General features: G+C 33.9%; 2 protein-coding genes across 7 annotated transcripts in view; one reads left to right on the top strand and one right to left on the bottom strand.

Moving 5' to 3' along the window:
• Positions 1–18,906, top strand: part of AdamTS-A (ADAM metallopeptidase with thrombospondin type 1 motif A) — a 126,648-nt gene extending 107,742 nt beyond the window's left edge. The window contains exons 1-30 of one of the 6 annotated variants that reach the window (XM_081975489.1): positions 3,501–3,756; positions 4,285–4,544; positions 4,598–4,709; positions 4,766–4,844; positions 6,057–6,206; positions 6,264–6,410; positions 7,130–7,289; positions 9,077–9,174; positions 9,228–9,308; positions 9,363–9,524; positions 9,572–9,660; positions 9,804–9,992; positions 10,338–10,505; positions 10,640–10,889; positions 11,001–11,036; positions 12,887–13,120; positions 13,174–13,339; positions 13,396–13,560; positions 14,103–14,311; positions 14,383–14,488; positions 14,545–14,658; positions 14,708–14,927; positions 14,984–15,150; positions 15,468–15,641; positions 15,703–15,918; positions 15,973–16,114; positions 16,171–16,354; positions 16,519–16,655; positions 16,716–16,912; positions 16,969–18,906. In XM_081975489.1, the coding sequence (XP_081831615.1) occupies positions 4,482–4,544; positions 4,598–4,709; positions 4,766–4,844; positions 6,057–6,206; positions 6,264–6,410; positions 7,130–7,289; positions 9,077–9,174; positions 9,228–9,308; positions 9,363–9,524; positions 9,572–9,660; positions 9,804–9,992; positions 10,338–10,505; positions 10,640–10,889; positions 11,001–11,036; positions 12,887–13,120; positions 13,174–13,339; positions 13,396–13,560; positions 14,103–14,311; positions 14,383–14,488; positions 14,545–14,658; positions 14,708–14,927; positions 14,984–15,150; positions 15,468–15,641; positions 15,703–15,918; positions 15,973–16,114; positions 16,171–16,354; positions 16,519–16,655; positions 16,716–16,912; positions 16,969–17,058 (4,305 nt within the window). In that variant the 5' untranslated portion in view covers positions 3,501–3,756; positions 4,285–4,481 and the 3' untranslated portion in view covers positions 17,059–18,906. Of the gene's footprint in view, positions 1–3,500; positions 3,883–4,284; positions 4,545–4,597; positions 4,710–4,765; positions 4,845–6,056; positions 6,207–6,263; positions 6,411–7,129; positions 7,290–9,076; positions 9,175–9,227; positions 9,309–9,362; positions 9,525–9,571; positions 9,661–9,803; positions 9,993–10,337; positions 10,506–10,639; positions 10,890–11,000; positions 11,037–12,868; positions 13,121–13,173; positions 13,340–13,395; positions 13,561–14,102; positions 14,312–14,382; positions 14,489–14,544; positions 14,659–14,707; positions 14,928–14,983; positions 15,151–15,467; positions 15,642–15,702; positions 15,919–15,972; positions 16,115–16,170; positions 16,355–16,518; positions 16,656–16,715; positions 16,913–16,968 lie in introns of those variants that run through there. The other 5 variants (XM_081975488.1, XM_081975484.1, XM_081975487.1 and 2 more) reach the window with 5 other exon arrangements.
• Positions 18,907–19,283: 377 nt separating this feature from the next.
• On the bottom strand, positions 19,284–20,250 carry LOC145726445 (prenylated Rab acceptor protein 1). Its single transcript, XM_081975512.1, has 4 exons — positions 20,024–20,250; positions 19,755–19,964; positions 19,500–19,699; positions 19,284–19,440 (listed from the first exon to the last, which is right to left on the bottom strand). The coding sequence occupies exons 1-4, from the start codon at positions 20,098–20,100 to the stop codon at positions 19,340–19,342; spliced, it is 588 nt and encodes a 195-aa protein (XP_081831638.1). The 5' UTR covers positions 20,101–20,250; the 3' UTR covers positions 19,284–19,339.
• Between the last annotated feature and the right edge of the window lie 112 nt (positions 20,251–20,362).

Here is a 20,362-nt window from a genome sequence, read left to right as displayed (position 1 = left end):
CAGATGCGTTTCCAGAAAATCTCTTAAAAAAATTATTAAATTTTACTTTAAAAACAATAAAAAATTCTTAGAAAATTGTTATCGTATAATCAAAAGTTTTGATCTAGTGCGGAAAACTGCACAGTTGGTTCTCTGCATATTCAGCCGCCGTCGCCGCGCTGTCTAGGCGTTTGGTGCCGGTACCACCAAGTCAAGGTAACGGCCATGCCGTAAAAATACCGTAAACGTTGTGTATTAAGGAATAGACTTTCTTAAACTGCTTTAATGGCGCAACTTGGACGTCTTCTTCATTTCACATGTCGGTTTCAACATTATGTGGTTTTAAAGATTCGTGCCGGTGAATTTATTATCATCGCACCTCTGCTGAATTGACCGGTCACGAACACCTGTGTATTTGATCAATGGAACCGTTGTTTCAGGGTGGTACCACATCAGTCTTTGCTTACATTATTGGCAATGTTTGCAGACCAAAAATTAAACTGGATTTGAAATTATTACAAATTACGTCACCGACGCTAACATAGCATTGATATTTTTAGAGAAAGGTTAAGAAACCCCGCATTTACGCATTATTCATGCCATTAATTTTTTTAATTCTCCTGCTGGTTTCAGTTTGCTAATAAACTTAAAAACATTAAAGATACAAAAATTGTGTTTAAAAGAAAATTCCAAAATTTTATGTGCACAAAAATAAATTAATAATAACAAAGCCAATACAAGTTTTGATAGTATAAGCAATGTAGTACTTTTCATTGAAATCTAGAGAGTAATTTGGAGCCTTCTAGAGAAAAAAAACTGCTTAAAGCGAACAAAAAATAAAGGTAACAACATTTGATAAAACAAAGAAGGAAATGACTAAGAAAACATCTGTAACATAAAGATAAGCAAGAACAACTGAACAGAGATATAAAAAAAGCACTAAGTAAGCATTCGTAACAGAAACTACAGCATTAAATAGGTAAAAAAGTACAAAAAAGGTGAAATAACGAAAAAGGAAAATGAGAGAAAACAAGGATTGGAAGAAATGTTTACGATAACAGAAGAAGAAATCCTATAATTGTCAAAAATAAGAGACAACGAAGACGACACTTCTAAATCCAATAACAAGCGTATGTTTCTGCAAATATTTTTACAAAAAAAAATTGTTTTTTGACTAACCTTGTATATTGATAAAAAAAAATTATAGAGAGGACCATTCATTATTTATAACTCTGGAATCATAGCCATAAACAAATGAGGGTAGAATATAAGACATGTTTTACAATTTTACAACAAACTACAATAAAATATTAAGAAATAAAAGAAAAAAAATTTTTTTTTAAATTTTGTGCTTATTTTTGGATTCAACTTTTTAAACTACATTAAATGGCTATTTCAGTTTTTTTAATTAGATACAGGGAAGTCAGAAAAAGGGGGTAGGTCAGTCCCCAGTGAAAGACCCTGTACCATTACAAAAAAAAATGTAAGAACAGGCAATTTCTGAATTTTTTTCCAAAAGAGCTGCGTAAGGTCAGTTTCTTTGAACAGTCAAGCTGAATGAAAAAAATTACATTTGACAGCTGTCGAAATTGTCACAGTTGATCCATTTTTTTGTACTAGAATTTTATTCTAAGAAAATAAATTTATTTTACTGTCCAGCTGAAAGAAACAAGAAATTTGGAAAATTATGGAATTATTAGTCTTGTCGACGCTGCAATTGTCATAACTTGTCATAACATGTATTTTCTTCTTGACAAAATAGGTTTAGTATAACAAGACAACTAGAGTCACTTTGACAGAGGTCAATATTTCAAATAAAGTGGAATTAAAAAATACAAAACTGAATACCCAATAAATGTCAAATTTTACAGGATGTTTCATTGTAATTAGTAGAATTTCGTCATAACTGTTTGATGATAATGGCAACTTCAATTTGGTCATTTCGTAACTGTCAAAATGACAGAGTTACGGACTGTCAAATTAGAGCGTTTTTTTTGCGCATTCTATACAGGGTGTCCCACGACGAAAGACATCGATTGATATTGGAAATATAAATAGGAGAGTTTTGAAAATTTGGCAGGATACTGATGTGGGCATGCCCTATACAGGGTGTCCCACGACGAAAGACCTCGATTGATATTGGAAAAAGTATAAATAGGAGAGTTTTGAAAATTTGGTAGGATACTGATGTGGGCATGCCCAATCCAACTAAAATATTTTCAAGATGGTTGCACTTCCGCTTATACCGGAAGTCGATCACAACTTTCTTATTTTAAATAGAACACCCTATATATTATTACATATTTGGATTCCTCACAAAATTCTGACCAACTTTTGTATAGAATGCCCTATGCCTATCTCTAGCCGTTTTCGAAATATTTGATGTTTTTCCAAAAAAGTGACAGTTGCAACGCTCAACATATTTTTGTACTATGTCAAAACCGTATTTCATTTTGCAATGAAACTTTGGGTTATTGTTAATAAAGGATCGTTTTATTAAACTGAGGGTGCGTAATGACGCATTTGTATACAGGGTTGTCAAAAAAAAATCATAAACTTGCCACTAAAAAAAATGAAAAATCTCAAGTTTTTTAAATAGAAACCCACATTTTTTATGACGGAATCATTTTGAGCATTAAAAATTACTATACGTTTCAATTTACTTGCCTATACCTAAATCCAACCCATTACAGCATAATACACCCTGTATACATCGTATCCGTAGAAGCTGCCTGTGTAGTAAGGAAAGGCAATTTCTGAAATTTTTTCGAAAAAAATGCAAAATTGACAAATTTTCAAAAATAATTGAGTAACCAAAAATGCGATCTACTTTAAAAAATTGGTTAAACCGATTTTTGACAAAAAAAACAAAATGTTGGAAAAAAATTCAATAGAGTTTAAATTTTTGTATCAATCTAATCGATTCTTCTTAACCTTCTGAGTAATCTGACATAAACATTTTTTTTAAGTAAATTTGTCGAAAAATTGAAAGAAATGTCAGTCAAAAATGCTAAATTTCGACCTTTGATTAACTGGTATTAAAAGGACTAACAATGAAAATTGGAAAATGAAACACGAAAAAAAATCTATTAACAACCGAAAGTATTAGTACAAAAAAAATCAAAATCTTAGATTAGAAACGCTATAGCAGATATTAGTACTAGAGGGCGTTGCTATTGCGAATTTGAGTTGCCACTTGTCATAAAATGAATATTTTCACACTACAGACATTTTTGCAACACCATATGATATTATATAATTTGACTTTTGAAAATATTTACCTACTCATAAAAATATAAAATTGTTGGGTGGTCACAAGGTGAGCAAGAAACGACCTCAAGTCCCAATGTATTCTAATCATGTACGATGGCATTTTTTGTGGTTGAAAATAGTTTAGCTTGTTATCTGCACGCTCCAGGCGGAACACCTGGTACCATAGATCAGTACCACTTCTGAAGGATTCGCGCAGTCTATTTCGGAATTAAGACTCGTTAAACTGCGGTTGATCCGGTCTCCCTCCCCCAAACACCGACTTGGTACCGAACAGCAATAAACAACAATTACGCGGACCGGTACCAAAGAATACCGCGTAAAGATTAAAACGAAACAATCGCCCCGCAAATTTACCGGACTGGCATGTTAACAGATCATTAAGATTCAACTTACGATCGGTAACCGTTTTTTGGGCTGTCGACAAGTGGGCATGTCCGTTTAGTTTGTTGCAAACAATTGTTTATGACAATCTGTAATGGTTTTTTTGCGTGGTACTCAACACTGGTACTCAAATTTATATTTTTAAGATAATCATCAGACGAATTTTACATTTGGTTCATGTGGTAGACGAAAAATGCTTCTGTAAATTACTATCTCTATCAATTTAATTAGTCTTCTTGTTAATTTCAGGTAAATCAAATATTCTTTCTTAAATTAGGTGAGTGAGTGCTATGAATTTGGTTCAATTTTAATAATTACTGGGTTCCAAAGGTATAATATTGCTGAAAAGTAAAATAGTTCTATATTCAATTTCATTTTACAGTTTTGGACGTTCTTTAACAACCACATTCATAAGAATTGAAACAGCACTGAAGAAATATCACTGATTTTGTGGACGGACCCTAATTGTTATTAGTTTTAATTATAAATAATAATAAAATTCACTTTAAATCGTATGGTAATCATAGTAACTCTATTTGCTATGTCTAGTATCCTTCCAGTATTTCTTGATATGATTTTTGACTATAATTGATTTCTTATTAAACTGAAATAATTATAAAAATCAATTCTAATTGTATGACATATTTGTAGTTTCGCATTCAATCATCGAAGACGACTTCCCCGAAGATATTCTGGAATCTCACCACAGCATCAAAAAACGATACGCTACTTTTGCCGATGATACCCTTTACGACTATCAACAAAACAATTTACTGGAACCCAACAAAGGCTACATCAAACAGAGCAAAGAGTATTTCGTTAAAGTACTGATCGTTGCTGACAATACCATGCTGGATCATCACAAAACTGCTGCAGAACTCACCAAGTACATTATGATACTGATGGCTTACGTAAGCACGTACATTTTGGATAAAACTGATATTAAAAGGTTTGAGTGTTATAGGTGGCGCTGTTGTTTAAGGAACCATCCATAGGGAATGCCATCAATGTTTCCTTGGTTCATATCAGAATTTTAAACCATCGTGTTGATCATTTTTCCACTTCAAAGTCGACAGGTGATGAAACGACTTATTTTGTCGTGATTAGTTTGGAAAGTTTTTTTTTTTTTTAGATATTTTACAAAGATTCTGTGATTGGCAGCGCCATAATATTGGAGGTGATAGCCATAACATTGCTCTACTATTAACAAGGTATATTGATGTAATATTCTATCAGTAACATTTTCTTCATCAAGTAACATCAAGCTTTCTTAAAAAGCACTATTGGAACCATAATGTAAAAAAGAAGAGCACCTAAAACCTTTCCAATTTTTATCTAACTTTTCTGCTTTCTTTTTTCTCTCATTGTTCTCCAGTTTTTTTCCAATTCTCACTCACTCATTCTCAAACGCTTGTCTGACTCTCTTTTTTATTCTCATAATATTTTAGTTAGCAGGACAATTGGTAAATTATCTTTCTTTTTGTTGTTATGTGTGAAAATCATCTAAAATGCGTTAAATATGTAACTAAATGTAAAAAAAACTTGTGGGTTTTTATGTCATTATGTCTATAAAATTTGACTTAAAAATCATGTCAATATAAAGTACAAACGTTCCTGAAGGAACCAACATGAGATTTGCTCTTAAAAATAAAAATAAATGGATTTATAATGTAATTCTCGTTTTAATAGTGTTACAGACATACTTTTGGAAACTCAAAAATAGAAAGAAAATAGAAAATGACAACTATAAAATTACAAATTGATCTTAGATAGCTCTAGAAATTGCATAGAAGCAATTTCCATAACACACAATAAAATACACTATTTAGATTTTTAAAAATACATATTTGAAAACTCTAAATCAGGGTTAAAATTAAAACTATAAAATTAAAAATTGAGCTTACAACTCTGGAAATCGTAAAGAATCAATTTTGGAAACTCAAAAACGGGGCTAAAATGTCACTAATAAAATAAAAGATTGCAAATTGACCTTAGATAACTTTAAGAATTCTAAAAAATCAATATATATATATATATAAACAATCTTTATTTTCAATAGAAAAAAGGCTATCGACCACTTGGTCTTTCTGCCTATGTTTTAAAAAATCAATTTTCAAAGAAAAACCCTTTTTTTTAAAAGATTCAAAGCGACAGTTTTAATACACACATGATTTAGAATTCATTGCCATAAAGTTGATATTTGCTTGAAACAAACCGGTAACTGAATGAATAACTAATGTTATTTCCGACTTAAGGGCGTTTAAAAGTCAGTTTTACACTCTTCGGTTAAACTTGTGGTTGACTAAAGATGGTTCTACACCAATTTTTATGGACTATATCTTTGCAAATACCTTGAAATGTTTAGCTGATATTAAAAAATTACAAAAAGCTTCTAAACAAGTAAACAATTTACGTAATTTTAGACAAGAAATTTGCAAATCACCGGATTCATGCTCAACTTTGGGTGTTGCGCAAGTCAGTTCAATGTGCGAGGACAACAGTTGCACAGTGGTAAGAGACAAAGGCCTGTCAACGTCCTACACTATTGCGCACGAGTTTGGACATGCGCTTAGGTAATTTAAATTATTTATGTTGTTGTAGCTTAACGAGTGTTTACTGACATGTTACAGCATGCTCCACGATGAAGACAATAAGTGTATGAGCCATAATTTTGGCACTTTTCACACCAACAATATTATGAGCAGAAGTACCTCCAACGACTCCAAACCTTTTATGTGGTCGCCTTGTTCCAGACAGTTTGTCACCGATTTTTTAGAGTGAGTATCATATCACAGTTGTTGATAATAGTTTTAATGCATAATATTTAACAAAAAACTAGACCAACCCATTGCGTTAAATATATGATTAGTGTTCTTAACTAATTAATGTCGACCCAATTTTTTTTCCATCTTTGAAAATAAACAACATCTCGATGCTAAAAACCACTTTTTGCTTGTGCACACTATAATCGTAAATTTTTATGTCGCAATTGTAAAAATACCATTCAGTCTTTATTAGTCGCTTTAATTATGGTATAAAAGAGACTTCTCACCTTCACACCGGTTTTGATTAGAATTGCGACCATTGAAAAAATTTCTCTCTTCTTATCTTGGGCATTTTCTTTGAGGTAATGTTACGGTATGTCACCTTAATGTTGTTAATTACGAGCGGGAAAAAATTGGAAAACTAGGTCAGTAGTTCTGGGCTAGGACGGTCTAATTTATTTACATAACTGAAGTGTGTGGTTTCTTTGATTTAAGTATTAACTGATTTATTAAATCGGTCAACACTGACTGTATATATTAGTGCTGAACTGCATTTACGAATTTACTCAATTTGTCAGTCCTGTAATAAAAATATACACTTAAGTGCATCGCACCAAGTATTGACTTACTTACAAACATTTTTAGTTTGTTAAAAGTAGAGCAAAGAAACTAGAACTTTATTGTTTATAATGGATACACTGTTTTACTGTGGTATCTCTCACTATTTTCAGCTCTCCAAAGTCGACATGTCTACTCAATCGGCCTTTCCACAACGTGATCTTTTCCAATTACTCTCAAATGTTGCCAGGACATAATTTTGAATTGGATCCACAATGCGAACTGGAATTTGGTCGTGGCCAAACTAGATGTACGATGCCTCATATTAATAATGTAAGTGAAGCAAACAAAAAACAAATCAATTTCAAAGCAAAATTTGGATAACTGTGACAAAGAATTTAACGCAGTTCTACTTCCCAATTTGTATTTTCAAAAGTTTCAATATTACTTTGCAGTGTTCCTTGACTTGCAACTTGCAACAAAAATTAGTTTGTCTGCTATCACTCAATAACGCTAGTAACTATTTGTACTCAAATAGAATATGACTACTATTTCAACTCAATGATTTTAATGATTTGAAACCCTCTCTAAAAGATTTATTTTGAATTATCAAAAAATATTTACAATGTTCAGGGCTTGTGGTGAATTTACTTGCTTAGAGTCTTTTAAAGCACTGTTCGTGCGTTAACACAGTTTATCGGAAATATCTCCCTGAAAAGGCCCTTTAGAGCTAAAATTCCTGAGCTAAAAATCTGATAAAGGATGAAATTTCCCACAACTTCTCTTTTTTACACTTTTTTATATTTTTTCAAATAATCGAGTTACGCTTAGCTGAACTTGAAAGTTGTCCAATATTTCATATTTTTTAAGAATTACCAAATAAATGGTATTTTATGTTAAACCTGGTTTTGACAATGGTTCTGATTTTTAACTAGTTTTTTAAGATCACGTGACATTTCCGTCTTTTTCTATTTTTTTTACTTTTCTGTTCTGCCAACGTCACGTGACACATGCACTCACAATTTCACAGTTTTTTTCGCGCCTATTTTGACTTTTTTTTTTATTTAAAATCATCACGTGACTCTTTTCATCAATACCCAACCATTTTTTCCACGTGCTTTCTTCGTTATTAACTATCTTATTTGACACATAATGGATGGACTTTTATATTTCGATAAATACCCAATGAAATTGGCTTCCAATGATCCAATGATATAACTACTTTGCTGAACCTAAATAACTTTCTTGTTTGACCGACATGATAATGACTTTAATATGTCGATGGATAGCCAATAAAATGAGCTTTGTAAAAATATTACAACTTTGGTTAATTGGTTTAACGGTTTGGCCGCTAGAGGGCGTCACTTTCTTGGGCTCTAGAGGGCGTTTAAGTTGATGAACTTATTTTTCACTTTTTTTAGTGCAGAGTTTCATTCAATCGTAAATAACTCGTTTGTTTGGTCCACACTATATAAACTTTTGTACGTCAATAGATAGCCAATGAAATGGGTTTTATAAAAATATGACAACACTGGTTGGTAGGTTAAACCGTTTGGCCGCTAGAGGGCTTCAAACTTAACCAATTTTTCTCTTAACATTGAAAAGCAACTGAAAACACTTTTTAAACTTCTGCTGACATTTTAAAGCATCAAAATCCACTAATGCTCTTTTGCCATTTTGATGTTTCTGACCTGCATAAATCGTTTGAGTCGTTTGAGAACCTCTTGCAATACTTTCAAGACTCAGGAGGTAGTTTGAAAGACACTGGTGACATGTTTGTGTTTCTGAGCTGCAAAAAAAAACAATATATCAACCAAATAATAAAAAAAACTAATCACGTATTTAGATTCTACGTAAAATTTTCTATGGGAAACTATTTATAGATCTTCTGCGTCTCTAATAATAAAGTAAAAAATACGAGGAAAGTTCAAATTGTCATATTTTCAAAATCACCTTGTAGCTCACTAGGGGCAGCTGTGTAAGCTCTCTCTTTGCTACTTTTGAAGATACCCCGTAAAATCATCGAATTTGAGACATCCTGTGCACAGGGTGAACCAAAAATACTGGATCATATCGATTTCAAATTTTCAACCAACGTTCTAAATCTCAAACATTTTCAGCCTCCTTGTGTTCACATGTGGTGTAAAAACGTCCATGACGGGGGTTGCATCACCAACTATACTCCATGGGCCGAAGGTACCAAATGCGGAAGAGACAGGTTGTAATTTTCTCAACTCGATTAATCAATCAATAATACTGATTTTTTTACAGCTGGTGCTATAAACGAGAATGCGTTCCCCAAAATCGTAGTAATATCGTTCCAGTTGACGGTGGTTGGAGCGACTGGCAACCGTACGTTTTTCATTTTAGGTGTTATTGAAAGTATTTCATGTAGCTTTATGGCAGCTGGGGCCCTTGCAGTCGTACATGCGGAGGAGGAATCAAAAAATCGGTGCGACTCTGCAATTCTCCAGTTCCAGCCAATGGAGGTAACTACTGCACCGGGGAAAGTGTTAAATACGTTTCTTGTAATTACCAGAATTGTAATGATGACGCTATGGACTTTAGGTGAGTTGTTTACCATCAAGTATATATGATAATTCAATGATTTTTAGAGAGATCCAGTGCTCCCAATTCAACGGAATTACGAAAGGAGTGCCGAATTTGTCGCAGGATGTTCAGTGGGTTCCTAAATATGGCGTAGGTTTGTATGTTTTTTTTTTTTTTCACAAAGGAATCACACTAACCTAAACGAAGAAAGAACTTATAGAATATCAGTAGTTGGAAGAATTTTGTTTCAAGAAACAAACACAACTAAATTTTAACAGGATTTGTCTTTCCATACAGGTTTGTCAGAACGTAGCGAAGACCTTTGCAGATTGTACTGCAAACCAAAACGTTCTCAAGCCTACTATAGCTTGAAAGATAAGGTAATTGACGGTACCAAATGTGGAAAGTTTGGTTTTCACATTTGCGTAAATGGAATGTGCAGGCGTGGTGGTTGCGATAACATTTTGGATTCGAATAAACAGTTTGGTAAGTTTTTTAACTTACCACGTACATATACTAACAAAATGATGGTTTTTAAAGCAAAGGCAATGATAATACTACTTAAAAAACTTAAAATTGACAAAACACCTCTTAATAACTATGACTAATTTAACAAGAAAGAACGTGAGTATAAGGGTGAAGGCTATTAACATTAGACATCATGTCATGCGAGTCATGTTAGGTATAGCTAAGGGCAAGATATGTTAACCAGCACGAAGATAAGAAAATAATCCATTGACATCCAAATGAATTTGTACCCCATTAATTAAACCCATTAATAAACAAACAAATGGTGTGTGAATAGTAATGCAGAAACGATTTTGTTTCCAGATGAATGTGGAGTTTGTGGTGGTAATAACAGTCAGTGTCATGTTATGGAGGGAACCTATAACACAACCGCCGATCAAGTTGCCTACAAAAGGGTGGTACGCATTCCAAGAGGTAGCTCTAACATCAGAATTGTTCAGTACAGTGCTGGAATAGACGAGAACTTTTTAGGTAAGACAAACATAGTAAACCAAATAAAAATTTCGCATTCCACAAAATATCTCACACTTCTCCATCAGAAGGAACTTTTGTTAAACCAACACTAAACGAGAATGTTACTACTCTATCTCCTGCATTTTATTTAGCTTTGAAAGACGGAGAAACCGGAGAGTTTATTCTAAACGGTAACCAAATGCTGATGACTCAAGAAATGGAAGTAGAATACGGGCACGTGGTGGTGAAGTATAGCGGCAGTCAAGAACAAATCGAATGGATCACTACCACAAACACTCAGAGGTTGCGGAAGGATTTGGTCGTTGAAGTGCTCTCTATCAAGAATTTGTCTCCACCGAACATAACGTATCGATATATGATTAGTAACGACGCTGCCCCCAAGTAAGTAAACATTTTCCTAATATTCAACAATTATTTTATCACGAAATTGATCTGTGTGTTACAAGATTGGGTTTAACTTTGTATTGAATTTGCGTATTCTTCATAAATTAGGTCCAGTAACCAATTCTTCCATCTGCACCAGAACAGGTATTTTCAGCGTATCCGCTTTAGGTGTATTTATTAAAAAAACTGTAATTTATTTTTTTAAATGTCACGTTGAAAATGCGTTACTAAAAAGTTTCGTGATCTTTCATAAGTAATAATCGTCTTTTCATAACTTAAAACAATTATTAAAGCCAAAAAGTACATATTCAACTTAAATGTAGTGTGTCGAAGGTTTTATAAACACTTTAAAGGGAAACTCTGTATGATATTATATCTGGACAATTTAATTTGTGTTCAGTGCAACCAAACTTATCAATTTACATGGATAATTCATTAGGCCTTTGATCATTGAATTTACATAAGCTTTTTCAAAGTGACAATATTTTTTTGTACAGGATGCCCAGCTATACGTATATTACTCAATTGCTAACTCAGTTAATTCAGTTTGTCCAATTTAAGTTAGAAAAAATATAGCATTTTTTCTAGAAAGGTTATAATCTGATACTAAAAATGACATTTGGTGGTCTCCCTAATTCAATTGGTTTGATGCTCTACACTACTGTGGTTCTCAAAGATTTCGATTATCCATATTTCTAGTTGGGTGTTAATATTTTAATTGTTATCTTCTTCTTTGTCTTAGAATAGTGACATTCATTGTTAAACACGTTTCTGTGTTTATTTTTCTTTAAAAACTTGGATTTTCTAAGAAAACAAATATTTATATCTTCGTGTTAGTGCACTATCTAAAAGACATCTTGTGCCATAAAAGACTTAATTAAAAATATATAAAACATTTTGAAGATCATCACTTTTAAGCAAACACTTTTAGTAGGATTTTGGAGACGTGGGGCACTTGAAACATGTAAAACCTTGTAGACTTAAAAAAATACTGAAATATGATAAAACTCGTAAAAATAGATAACATCTTATGAAAATGGTTTGATTTTGAAACATATACTCTACATACATACTAGAAATTCGTGTAAAGCCTTCTGAATGCTACAAACTATACAGCTACTTGTAAGTGTAGTAAATTTCTAGAAATGTAAGCCTTCAGAAGCGCAATTAAAATTGTGAAAAGTCTTTAAAAAAATTGTCGAAGATTTGGGAAACTGTTTGGAGATACCATTACCATATCTAACAAAACAACGAAATGTCAAGTCTTCTGGATATATCAATTATATTGCACTGAAGTTTTATCCTATTTAGTTTCCAATTTTCCAAATACCCCAATAAACATGTCAAAGGGGTTAAAACCTGAACTTGGATGTCATAGAATATAGTTTTGCTTTCCATTTGATATATGATGTAATATTTAGTCAAATATGCAGCAAAATGCTAAATTTTATATTTCCCAACCGTTAGTGCTAGTCAATAAGCATTTGTTAAGCAGCTGGTATTTTCTATTTTTATTACTTTCGATTGATATAATACAAACTACAAAAAAAAACAACTTCACTATAGATTATATACATATTTAAAACCAGAAAAACACGTCGATACAATATTATCAATACAAAAATTGGAAAGATATGTACGCCATTTTTGCCATCAGCTTCAAACGATTTAGAAAAAATGTGCAACTTTAAAACTAAAAAATGTCAATTGAGTAAAATATCTCTGATCCATCCATAGCTGTACCATCACTGTCGCATTTTTTAAAATATTTTTTTTACCAAACTATTTTTGGAAATACCATATACCTATTTTTTGAAACGTAACTATAACAAAAATCATGGAGCTGACGTCTACTGCCCCACAAAATCGGTTTACGTTAACAAGTTTAACAACATTAAAACAATTAATTACAAAAAAAAAACAGAATTGCATGATCCTAACAAAACTAACATGGCTCCTTTGGCACACGACCACAGTGCGTTGCCTTATTCCAGTTACGGGTGGACCCTTTACCAAAAAGGCTGGACCAAATGCAGCTCGGTTTGCGAAGGATTTCAATACAAAAGACCTGTTTGCGTTGATCTGCTGAGCAACCAGGTGGTTCACTCCAGTTTTTGCAATCTGGACGACAAAGAGAGCGCGACACAAAAAAGAGAATGCAACAGTCATTGTACCCTCACGTGGCACACTGTTTCCAAGAGTGCTTGTTCTCCACCTTGCGGAAAAGGGTAAACACATTGTCTTTATTAACCACAAATTGGCATCAACATTTTTATTACAGTTACCATCAAGTGTACTACCAATGCATGAAACTCCTTAAAAAGAAACAGTATAACGCTGAAATTGTTGACGACCAGCATTGCAACACCCTGCCGAAACCGCCGAGCACCGAAACTTGTTACACTTTATGCAACAGCCCTCGCTGGACGTATTCTGATTGGTCCGAAGTAAGTTAGTGACTTAAGTATGAAGGCAGATATTAAATTTGGGTGGATATAAACAGTGTTCCAGAAACTGTGGTGGAGGAACCAGATGGAGGACGGCTCTAAAGTGTGTTGATAAGGATGATATCCCTATTGACGATTCGCACTGTAACGACTTCCCGAAAGTTGTGGAAGAAGGTTGCAACCCTCAAAAGTGTCTCAATTGGTTGAAATATACTTCTCCGGTAAGTTTATAACATAAATGTTACACTTACAGGTGTAGAAAATTAGTGTAAAAAAATTGTGTCTGATTGTCTTGATCAAAATTCAGATGCGATAACAATTTCCTTTATGTTCACAAAAGTTATTAATAAATTTAGAAAAAGCCCTGGCTTAAATACCGATCCTTCCTTGTAACATCCCTAGGTCATTAAAAGGTATTCCTAACACACCTAGTTATTGTAATGCTATAGTATTCCTAAACACTCTCTGCATTTTTGCTCCTGAGATATGATCCAAACCATGGGAGAGAATTTTTTCTTCAAAAACCACTACGTTCCAACTTTAATGGAAGAATCTCGTGATTTACGCAGTCAAATGCCTTCGACAAGTCGCAGAACTCGGCATTTTCAAAAGATGATAACTTGACTCATGATGGCAGGAAGTCCAACTGTAACACACTTAAAATACCATACTTCACAAACTACAAACAGTGCTGTACTTACAATCTTCATTGAATTTCTGTTCCTCTGTTTTAATATTTGTTAACTTTTTCTTATATTTTCAGTGTTCAGTGCCTTGCGGTGGTGGTCACCAGAACGTTACGTACTACTGCGCTTTTGGAAATAGGGTATTAGATCAAATCTACTGTGATTTAAGAAGCAAACCGACCAGTACAACAATACCATGCAACGAACACTCCTGTGCCCGTTGGGCAGCCAGCGTCACTTTCTATCCTTGTTCTGTTAGCTGTGGAGAAGGGGTTGAAACAAGACGGTACGATTTCTCTTTACATAACGCAAAAATATCTGTAATTGTTATTAAATTGTGTATATAATGTGTTTTAGGTACGTCTGTAAAAAGTTTGACACTGATGAAGAGTTAGACCAGGAATATTGCCGTTCGCTTAGAGCACCAAGAGAGGAAACCAGAAAATGTTTTAAGAAATGCGCTGTAATTATTAAACTATTCACAGTAAAACATATGTTTGATTTATTAAAATTTAACAGGAAACACCTTCCAACACACCTCGTCTTAACGACATCGAAACCAACCAGAATCGTCGACCCAATATCATGGGACGGTACAGAACATTCCAGTGGATACCGGGAGAATGGAGCCAGGTAAAATTATTCCACCTTAAGTTACCATTATCTAACGGGACATCATCAGTGTTCGCAAAGTTGTGACGGAGGCACCAGCATGCAATCATTCACATGTCGAAACGAAATGGGTGATGAAGACATTCTAATGTGCGATCCTCACAAAAAGCCCCACAACATCATTAGATGCAACGATCAGCCGTGTCCCATATGGAAAGTGGGAGATTGGAGTCCTGTGTGTGATTCGATGTGCGAACGACATCGGCAGGTCAGATGTATGAACGAAAAAAGTAAGTGTCTTTCAGTGTCTTTATATTCTATGATGTTAATGAGGAAATTGTTGCAGTGGAGACGTTCGATGACAGACAGTGTGACCAACAGAATAGGCCGGAGGACACGGTTAAATGTCGGTTGGTGGAGTGTCCCCACGCCACTAATAATTTATCCAGTACCTACTTCTCCAAGGGTGACCAAATAAAGAGGTATAGATGGAAGGTTGGAGCGTGGAAAGAGGTAAGACCACATATTTACAAGTTTTCAAATCAACAACTAGAGAGAAGCTGAAGAGTTACAAGATACAGTTTTTATGGATTTCGGAAGGTTTAAATTAGTTGAAAATTAGTTATTAGGAATGTATACCTCACTTGGAAGTCGGTTGGTTTATTATCAAAATTTTAGTAGCTGTTCTAGAGCATCCACCATCAATTATTGATTAGCCTGGATAGTTGAATGTCTACCTTGTTTTTTTAAATCATAACACTTTCAATTAAAAAAAAAGCTTTCAATGATATGTAATACATACTAAAGTCACCACCCTTGTTTGTCTCTAGTGTTCAACAAAATGTGGAAACGGAGTACGAAGACGAGTGGTTGAATGTGAAGATTCTCTTAACGACATTATTGTGGTAGACTCTCTATGCAAACATAAAACCAGACCAAAAGCTTCAAAAGGTTGTGAACGATACAAGTGCAAATATACCTGGGTGCAAGGCCACTGGAGCTCTGTAATAACCAACTAACTAACCAACCTGTTTCATGTAAATCAATTTTTTGTGATCATTTTAGTGCTCAGCAACGTGTGGTTATGGAACTCAAACACGCAATGTCACGTGCCACAAAGTGCATCAAGGAATAGTGGATCCTAGTCCACTGCCGGAAAGTTACAATCGTGTAATGCACAAAAATTACTGCGACCAAAAGTCCAAACCGAGCATGACTGGTAAATGTTTGTTAAGTAATTGTGGAGATGAATATATCTGGCAGACAGGAGAATGGCAACAAGTAAGTCTCCCCCAATATATCTGGGATGTTTTTCTTAAAAAAAAACCGGTTTAGTGCTCCAAAACTTGCGGGAAGAAAGGTCGTCAATTCAGGGAGTTGTCTTGTATTAACGCAAGATTGAGAACGGGGGTACCGCAGAATTTTTGTCCGAAAAGTCTGCGTCCCATTAGGAAAAGAAAATGCAACCAATGGCGATGTAAGTTCAATAGTTGTGTAATAAAATTGTTTATATAATTAAATTTACTAACTTAGGTTTATACAAGAGTTGCTCGGATATTAAACGCTACACTAAAACGCGGGAAAACAAAGATTATGTCATTTTGCTACATGGACAGACCGTGAATGTTTACTGCTACAAAATGGACACTCCAGAACCTCAAGAGTACATCAGTCTTCATCCGGATAAGCACAATTATGCGGAAATATACGATCGAAGGTAAGTATTGTACGTAGATGTTCTGCATCAGCATTGTTGCAATGTCTGGGGAATTCGAATCACATTTGAAGAAAACCTTAATTTTAACTTGCTTCCTCTTCTAGAGGAAAAGATAAAGTAATTTGAATAGATGAATGACTAACACCATTCTTTTATGATTCCAGACTTCTAAACCTGAATTCATGCCCTTACGGTGGTAATCGTCTGGATAACTGTCAATGCGACCAAATCGGCCCCGATCGTTCTGGGATGACCAAATTTTGGAAAGTCCGGTTAAACATTACATCCATGCAAATTATAAGTAAACACAATTAGAGTTATAGAAAATTCAACACGTTAATAATGCTTTACAACTGTTCAGGTGATGATTTTACCTTCTCAAAGCAAGTAAAAGGTACGAAAATACCTTATGGCACCTCTGGAGATTGTTACAGTAGTACAAGCGCCTGCCCCCAGGGTCGATTTTCAGTAGATCTCACAAACACTTCGTTCAAGTTGGCCAATTACGTTGAATGGAGAAAAACTGGACGATATTCATCGGCACGTATATTCAGAAACGTACTAATTTTTATTGTTTTACTTAAGGAAGTATAGTTAAACAGAATTTATTTTAGGACACGTTAGTACGGGGAAAATGCGGAGGATACTGCGGAGGATGTGAGCCCGATCCAGATTATGGAGGTCTAAAAGTGGAAATTACTTAGACTACTTTTACATCAAACGAGAATTGATTTTAAAACAATCATCCTTTCGCGATGAAAGTAAAAATGGAAGCAATAAGAGGGCAAGAGGATTGCCAAACCGAAAATGAAACTGCCTCGATGTACCTCATTATCGTGCGAAAACTGCCCTGTTGTAGTACTAAATGTTTTATGTTGTGTTTTGTCCCTAAATCTTTCAGTCGACTGTTAAACAGGTAAAATAACCCACAAAGCATAGGTGTATTTATATAATACAGGGTGATCCACCCTGAACACTGCCGCCATAGATCTGAAAATTTGGTAATTTTAACCCAAAAAAATGGGGGTAGTCGTCTAAAATATTTTCAAATGGTTTAGAAGATACCAATATTTTTCATGAAACACTCTATAAAATGTGTCTTTTTTGGATTCTACGACAAATGTTATATACCTAAATGTAACCGTTTCTGAGATTTGACATTTTATGTAAAATTTTACAATTGCAATACCTAAAACAATTGTAATTTTCGCATATCAGAAAACGTTTCCTTCTTGGTTTTTGTCGTATTAAACAAGGATAGTTTTGTGAGTGGGTGAAGAAAAACGTCGAAAATAATTATAAACGGTGGTTAAAAAATGGCCTCAAAAAGTCAGTTCTAAAAAGGGCTGAAAGTCAAGTTTTTCAAATGGAACACCCCCATTTTTATAACTTTAACTTATGCCCTTTCCAAAATTAGAGTTTGTCTGATATTCTCCTCTCAGGTGCCCTCATGAATCAGGGTATTACCATCCATGTTTGTCCAGTCTCTTATGTTTCTTAGCCAGGACTTTTTGTTTCTCCCTATGCCTTGTTTACCTTCAAATTTTCCTTCTAGTATTACTTGAAGTTGTTCATACTGTATTACTTGAAGATGTTCATGTATTACTTATTTGGAAAATTGATACTTTTCGAAATCTCTCTCTTAAACCTTGTAACACGACAAAATACAAAAACCAAGAAAAAAACGTTCTCTGATATGCGAAAAATACAATTGTTGTCATATTCTTGACTTTGATACACTACCAAATTTTGTTAGTTGCGACGGTTTGTGGTGGACCACCCTGTATACTGTATAGAATATTTATTTTTGCACTAGGCTATTCAACAGAATAACTTTAGGCCACAAATCACATATCTTTTATATACACATAGAAAAATGGAAATTTAATATACATTTTTGCATATTAAATGTAAAATATATTCATTTTGTGCTGTGGGCATACAAGACTTTTAAACAAAACCCAGTCAATTTATTAACTGAATATAGCTTCAATTATTTTGACGTCTTAGTATTACTTTTTAACCTTTTTTTAACAATATTAAAAGATGTGTCTATTTAATTTCGTTCTGTGATTTGTTAATTTAAGTTGATTTATTTTTAAGAACGTTCGGTCAAAAGGTTTGACCAAAAAATGCGTATTTTTATACCTTCACGGTATTACTACTATTGTTTTCAAACTGCCAAAACAACTAATGTACAAAATACTTAATTAGCATCTCACATTGAGATGCTGTTAATAATTTTACTAGATTTAAGTGTACTCGTTTATAGTGTAATTTATTTAGCCAATTTGTAGGAATGATTCAAACGGTTTAGCACTACACAGTTTTCAAACTACAAATACTTTATTAGTTGTATCTATTGTATTAAAAAGCAACTTTCTGCCATGACAAATGTTCTCGAATGTTTTAGAGTTAAGACTTATTGATTGTTGTATTTATTTGTGGTAAAACTCACCTACATACTCAGCCTAAACGGCGGCAGCCGAGGATTATGCATTTTACAAAGACTGTTAAACTAATATCAAAATACTAATATATTGTTTAAATTATCGGTTGTTTAATTTCGTCAGTGGCATTTTACTTTAGTGAAACACTTTTCTGTAAACTAAAAACTGCATTGCCCTGATGGATCTAGTAACTGCTCCAATAAGAGGGTGTATGCACACACAAAATTTTTATGCAAGTATGGATATTTTGAAAGTGATAATGAACATTGAATAATTAGAAGTTATGGAATTAGTTTGTCCTGAGGCTTTGCTTACCTTCACACAGGCAAGAGCAAAAAAATAATTAAAAACCTACTAGCTAGTCTCTGCTGGTTTAATAATCTCCATATTACAGATGTTCCATATTTGTTTAGGTACTCTTGTATTTACAAACTCCCATATTTATAAGTGTCAAGGTATTTAATAGCAAGTAATAAAAATACAAATAGTAAAAATATATTTATGTACAAAAAAAGAAAAGAAAAAACCAAATTACCTAAACTTCTTCCATCAGAGGAAACTCATCATCCCTCCTTGGTGCTAAAGCTTCAATATTGTAAAAAGCAGCATGTAGAGTAATAATAATCATAGAAGCACCTGCATGTACAAACACCCAGAATTATCAAAAATACCATCCATCAGCTTAGCTTACTTACCCAAAACCCAAAACATTGCCCCATGAGCTCCAACCATATAATACACTGGCATTGAACATAAAGTTACAAGACCATACTGTTGTGCTAAAGTCAATTCTTTCCCAAATAATACTAACTTTTTTTGTAGGTGTCTTTGATTAAGCTTGTACCCTGCATAAAATGTCCCAGCAATAGCTAACAATATCAATGGGGAGGTGACTCTACAATACACCAACCCCATTTATGCCCAACCAGGTTTATTACCTTTAAACTTACAAACAATACACAATCAACCCCAGAAAAACAAATAAGTAATTAGCCTGGAAATATTCGATGTTTCTCATAATTCGCTTGCTTAGGCGAGGTATAGAAGGGGGCGGTTTGAAATTTGAGGTTTGCACAAAAACAAGCCAGGGTCGGACGTTTTGCCGTTGTTGCTGTATCCATTCCTTGGGATCCGGTATTTCAGTGGGAAATTTCAGAAACCTGGTTAACAAGGGTCGTACAGAGTGGTTAATTAACAAAAAAAGACTTTAGTAGGTCACCTGGCAATGTTGTTTGGTGGGGGCTGGGTAAGGGGAGCATCCATTTCCCCTGACACGTCCACGGCTACGTCAGCCATTTTTCTTTAGTATAATATAATTATCTTAATTTATTTGGTGCTGAATACTTATTTTAAATTAAGATTTTTGAAACGTTACACGTAAACATAAAAAACTTGTTTGTTTATATTATATTCCCTGACATTTTATTTTAGTCATAGTGACAAGTGACATTTAACCTTAACATGTCAGGGTGAGTGGTTGTCAAGTGGTAACTGTCAAATTACTAGGAATTCAATGGTGGTGTTAGTTTTCTCACCCCAGAGCAGAACTAACATTTTG

The sequence above is a fragment of the Ips typographus genome, linkage group LG3 (assembly GCF_016097725.1).
Source record: "Ips typographus isolate SLU linkage group LG3, UJ_Ityp_2.0, whole genome shotgun sequence".
In the NCBI taxonomy this organism is placed as follows: Eukaryota; Metazoa; Arthropoda; class Insecta; order Coleoptera; family Curculionidae; genus Ips; species Ips typographus.
The sequence above is the reverse complement of the archived record's forward strand: the minus strand, read 5'-3'. Positions and strand labels throughout refer to the sequence as shown.

Bases quoted from the DNA above. Each gene is read 5' to 3' on its own strand.
- LOC145726445 (XM_081975512.1), bottom strand. From the start codon at position 20,100: ATGGCTGACGTAGCCGTGGACGTGTCAGGGGAAATGGATGCTCCCCTT. The intron at 19,700-19,754 runs GTAAGTTTAAAG...GGTGTATTGTAG, and splicing joins GGGTTGATTGTGTATTGTTT to AGTCACCTCCCCATTGATAT. The intron at 19,441-19,499 runs GTAAGTAAGCTA...TTGTACATGCAG, and splicing joins GGCAATGTTTTGGGTTTTGG to GTGCTTCTATGATTATTATT.